The sequence below is a fragment of the Limulus polyphemus genome, unplaced genomic scaffold (assembly GCF_000517525.1).
Source record: "Limulus polyphemus unplaced genomic scaffold, Limulus_polyphemus-2.1.2 Scaffold2279, whole genome shotgun sequence".
Classification (NCBI taxonomy): Eukaryota; Metazoa; Arthropoda; class Merostomata; order Xiphosura; family Limulidae; genus Limulus; species Limulus polyphemus.
In genome coordinates, this window is record NW_013667889.1 from 51,236 (window position 1) to 57,018 (window position 5,783).

The 5,783-nt window shown below is 31.3% G+C and overlaps 1 protein-coding gene across 3 annotated transcripts in view; it reads right to left on the bottom strand.

Annotated features, from left to right (window-relative positions):
• Nucleotides 1–5,783, bottom strand: part of LOC106466497 (neuron navigator 3-like) — a 143,069-nt gene that overhangs the window by 24,253 nt on the left and 113,033 nt on the right. For all 3 annotated transcript variants that reach the window (XM_022394525.1, XM_022394524.1, XM_022394523.1), the window contains one exon: nucleotides 3,196–3,335. In XM_022394525.1, the coding sequence (XP_022250233.1) occupies nucleotides 3,196–3,335 (140 nt within the window). The remainder of the gene's footprint in view (nucleotides 1–3,195; nucleotides 3,336–5,783) is intronic.

The following is a 5,783-nucleotide window of genomic DNA, read 5'->3' on the forward strand; positions in this document are numbered from 1 at the left end:
TTAAAACTGGTTTATTCTTTCTGATTACAACTTTACCGATACACTATTTTCAACAGTCGCTCTATAACAAACGTTTTAACAATGAACGTTAACTTCAACAATACTTTCTGACTGCAGTTCAATTACTCACTACCTACACACATTCTCCCGTCACGTTGTGAGCATCTTATATATATATACCAGACAAACATATATCTAGTAAATGCTAGGGTATTCACGAAGGAACAGGATATTTCTAGAAAATAGGTGGCGTGCCACTAGTCACGTGACCTCGCTGACGCAATGCTATCCTTTTCAGAAACAAACTGGGTCAGTCAGGAATAAAATGTATCTCTTTTCAAAATCTCATGTCTAATTTTGAAATGCTCCTTAGAAGATGGAGATTCTGCTGAAATTTTTACTGATGATATCTCTATCTGGTTAAAAGGGGTGCAATTTAAGCATTATGTTTTCTTTCTTTTCAAAAAAGTTTAGTCAAACTAGATATGTGAGTTTCTGACTGGGGTTTTCAATTTGCAATACTGAACTTTAAAGTATCTTCATATTTTCACTAAAAGAAATTAGGATTTTGGCTATTTCCCATCTGCATATTAAAAGTGTTTGAATATGATTAACTAGGAATTACTCTGGATTGTTGATAGTTCTTACACTCACATTAAGTCTTGTCACAGACACTTAAACTATCTGCAATGTGTTTCAGTTGTTCAGAATACTGTTTATCAACCATGTTTCTTCTTTACCAATTTTCTTTTTCGCCACAGCATGGTGGCTTATAGAATGCCTCCGAGTTTTTTACAAGTACAAACTTTCAGCTCATAGCTCCACCATCTATTGGCCAATTTGAGATTTAATTACAGTTCTGGACTCAGGAGGTCAATCCCTTTCGACTAATGTATTTGATCAGGCCAAAGGACTTAGAGATTAATTTACTCTAATTCTGCCTAAAAGAATTTAAATTTGAGAGTAGGCTGGTAGAGAACCGGATGAGTAATAAAATCAAACTGGGTATATGCGTACCCCACGCTTGGCATTGCTGGTGCACCAAAAATATAGCAATAAAAAGGAAAAAAAGGTCTCATAGATTAATTTACTCTAATCCTGCCTTACAAATTTCAAGTGCCATGACTATTGAGAATTCCCTCTTATTTATTTAAGGTAGACTAAAAATGTATTCTTTATCAGATTGCCTCTGCTTTTACACAACATAAACTTTATACAGTTTGCTGCCTTGCACACTTGCATAATCTTTGGAGTCATGAGTCTCTTCCTATTTGCATTACATGCACCAAGTTATTGACCATGATAATTAACTGACTCCCTCACCTCTGGCTGTCTGAGTAAATTAAACCTTAACAAACTTGTTTTGCAAAAGCTACCTTTTTCTTGACGTCACAAATTCCTATCACCTTTGCAGATCTATTCTAATTTTATTTTAATTTATTTGTATGCCAAGATATGGTAATCTTTCCAGAAATTAATACCTTGACAGCCTTGTCAAAGATACTCACAACAATATTACTGTTGATATTCTCTTTACCCTTATGTCTACACGATTTTTGTGAAAGCTGATCTAACCTATATAAAAGCCAGTGTGTGTCACATCACATCACGCTTGATTTCTTGAAATAGGATGAGTCATAAAAGTCAAAATGCATTTATCCAGATAGAATAGTTTGATTACTGTCTGCCCATTATGATTTTATTAATGGGGTGCAAGAGGGCCATGAGGGGTGGTGGTGTTATGAAACCTTACAAGTGTAGTGAGTGTTGGTATAATAAGCCTAAATTAAAGATGTAGTGTGGGATCACCTAGCCTAGAGCTAAATGCATAAAAATTATCATGAAGGTAAAAATATTGATTCAATTTTAAACTTAATTAAGCTATTTTCTGTTATATCACCAACGTTTTTAATAAAAAAGAAACCTCTTTAATCATTAGAGACTAAATTAAGAAATCAACAAAAATATTTTTCCAGTTTTGTTGTCTGTACATTTCATTTTATACTTTCAGTACATAGACTGACAACAATATTAGGTTATACTTTGGAACTTATTGTTGGAACATAGTGTTACCAAAATGCACTGGCTTTTCTTTATATTAGCAGTTGTTAATCTAACTGATTTTTAGCAATAATTATTCTACGAATAACCACAAATTCATTTCATGAATGATCTTAGTTTTGATTGGGTCACAAAGGAATTTGCAGATATTTGATTGCCTCGACTACACTTTTCTGCCTCTTTGTTTGTCAAGCTTGATTTTGAAAAATTTATTTATTTCAGTTAGCTATGAAATGTTAGGTTAGGGTATAATATGGAGTGGGGGTGATAGTACATTAGTTCTTCCACAGAATTCAGTTTGGGACAGGTTTCTTCACTGACCAGAAATTGTATTTTTTATTCCTTCCCACCTACATATCATGTTCACCTCCCTCACACATAACTTGGTATTCTTTATGCTCTCTTTATTGTGGTATATGTGGTTTAAGGAACTATAACACCTTTTCTGTCCACTAACAGGGTAATTTTAGATTGTTCTAATTATTCCTCCTCCCCTCACACGAGGTTTCACCAATCTCTTATAAATTTACACCACTTATTCACTTTAATGACACTACTAACCATTTTGAAATTAGCTTCTGTTTCTCAATGCCAGGTATTCTCTGCTGTCTTCCATTACTTCAAAGCTATTTCCCTCAAATTTTATGTTGGATGTTCCAGTACTTCTAGTTCTTGCTTAAACATGTCTTCAAATTGCCCTTTTCATTAGGTTATAGCAACTGTTTAGGGTTTCCAGAAATATTCAATTTTGAGCCCCTCAAAAACTTTCCATTTTCCATGGGCTTTATCCTCATGTGTTTGGTTCTATGAGGAGTGGATTGTAGTTTTAAATATTCCACTAACCTATAATTTTGTGATTAATTTTAACTTTGTATTTAGGCTAAAATTTAACAAACTTTCTTTTTACTGAGTAAGCAAGGAGACTTAACATATGTCAACAACAAAAGAAAGAAGGTGGGAATCAAGTTAACCTTCCACTACATAATGTCCAACAAACTAAAGTCAACAGCAACCTACAGTTACAGATATAAAAGAGGTGTAAATGATAGTAACCTCCCACATGATGTTAAACAGGGTAATTTGAGTAGTGATATACAACTATATTGTGTAATATAGATACCACAGTTAACATACCCATCCCTTTTTCTTCTTCTTGTTTTTCCCATCACTTAATTCTCCAGATCTAGAGTTTCCACTGTTACCACTGGACAAAGAGTTGACACTGGATACAGAATCTGTGGACATTTGTCTGGATATCTTGTGCTCCTGGAGCGCTGCATATTAGTACAAAAATTACTTTAAAGTACATGAATATTGCAAGAAGTATCATGTAATAAAGACAATGTATGGGACATACTCAATACATCCTCTTTAATATCTGCATCAAATTTATACTTAACATTTGAGAAATTTATGAGTAAACTTTAAAATAAAAGATAATAATTATATATTTCTACATTATAATGTAAAATGAGCTAGAATACATTTTTTGTTACTTGATTTTATTTGTTACCTGTTAAAAAACATTAAAGTTTAACTTAGTGGAATAAAGTAAAACAAATAAATATATTGTGTCAGCAAGAGAACCAGCAGAGAGGAAAAGCCTATTACATTCACAAAGGTAACAACTTTATGTTTGAATAGTTAAATCTATTAACTAATTCAAAAACTACATATCTTAATTCTCTTACATAAACTTATCATACAGGCATCCAAGTTGACATCATTAACAACTCTGTGTTTTATAAAATAAACAACAAAACATGCAGGAAACTTTAACTGTATGTGAAATATAACCTTTTTTTGTTTGTTTGTTTCAGAACATTTAAGGAAATTTCTATGATTAGATTAATTAAATAATGTTGGATGATAGGACTTACAACAAGTAAAACTATTTATTCGTAACATACAAAATAGACCACTTAGCAGGAAGTTTCTAGATCATTTCTACAGTCAAGCCTAAATCCAGATATTTTTTCACCAAAAGAATGTGTTTATAAATCTAAAATGCACAATCACACACTTTTTGAACTTGAATTACAGTTTGAAAACCTTAAACAATGCATGCCTTTCCAATTGTTCTAAATACAAGAAAACCTACACACTATAAGCTCTATCCAGCAATTTAGCATCATTATGGATAACAGCATGTTGTTATAATAATCATTCATACAAAAGAAAAGCAACAAAGCATCCAGCAGCCTATTAGTGACATTCACCTAACTAAAAAGCTAATTAACAATAACAGTTATGAGTTACTGAGTGAGTGTTGTTCAGCAAGACATGAGAAGAAAAGACAAAAACATGGATAAATAATAATAAAGAATAAATTGACACATCTAAGTGAAAACTTTTCTAGTATATTTTGTGTGATCTTTCAAGCAGATGCCCTTCTCCAGAAAGACCGTGTTACAATGGAATTAGGCCATTGTAATATGGTCTTTACTGCCTAACGAAGAGCATCTGCTCAAAATGTCACACAAAATAAAATAGAAAAAGTTTTCATTTAGATGTGTCAGTTTATTGTTTATCATCATAATTTATTCAAGTTACAAGTTATAATCACTTTTCTGATTTGTAATGTCAAGCTATTTTTTTTTTTTCAATTTGGAGCATTAGATTTAGCAATATCTTATAATAATCTTTAGATTCTTTTTAGAACTGTATATAATATACAGCTACTATTTATCAAAGAAATCATCACAAGTTGATAAAATAATAAAATCATCTCTTCAACGTATTGTAGCTATTGTAATAAAAGTTGTATCCTGCTTTTTATCAAAAGCCAACTTTTTTCTTACCATTTGAAAATATATTATGACAGAGAGTAAAATTTATAATACAAAGAACAAACCAAAATGCATGTGAAACTTCACGTTTGTTATCAGATTTGCACTCTGGGACTTGTGGCATAAGGTACACCATCCCATTCCCTTCATATATTTTACCCTCAAAGAGAAAAATACATGGAAAGGTTAAATTAGAATCGTTAATTTGGTCAACATTCCCCCTTGATAACACATTCTTCAAGTTTAATGGCATAAGAATACTTCTGTACAAAATGTATAGAAATCTCACAAATGTAATTATTATTTTCAACTGGAATAAGTTTTTGGAAACTACTTAAACAGAATCAAAGGATAAATCTGTAGTTATGATGAAAAAGAATTTTCATTTGGAGGAAATTTCCAAATTAAGAACACATTTCTAAGAATGAGTTTTGGTTTTGGAGAATTTTCATTCATAGGAGTTTGATAGCAGGAAAATATTTTGGATAAAAATTTGTTGAAAGGCTCATATATATGAATGAGGAAAGTGTTCACAAGTGTAAAAAGAAAAAAGGTTTCATATACATTTTCTTATTTAAACATTCAATTTTACCTACTGCCATATAGTTGTTACATATATGTATATAAAGCATTGTTAACTCTCTCTTTATTTAATACAAACTTTTTGACATTATTATTGTGGCATATACTAATCATTTATAATTAGTTATGGTAAATCAGTTAACTGATCTATCAGAGCTAAGCTCAAAAATGGACTGAATCTATGTTCCTAGAGCACACAACCTCAAACAGCGTAAAACTCTAGGTGTAAAATAATACATATATAGATAGATAAATACAAAATATATACAACAATACTGAAATCCAGATCAGTATATGACTGTAGAAGCACAGTAATATACAATAATAGTGTACATAAATATACAATAATAG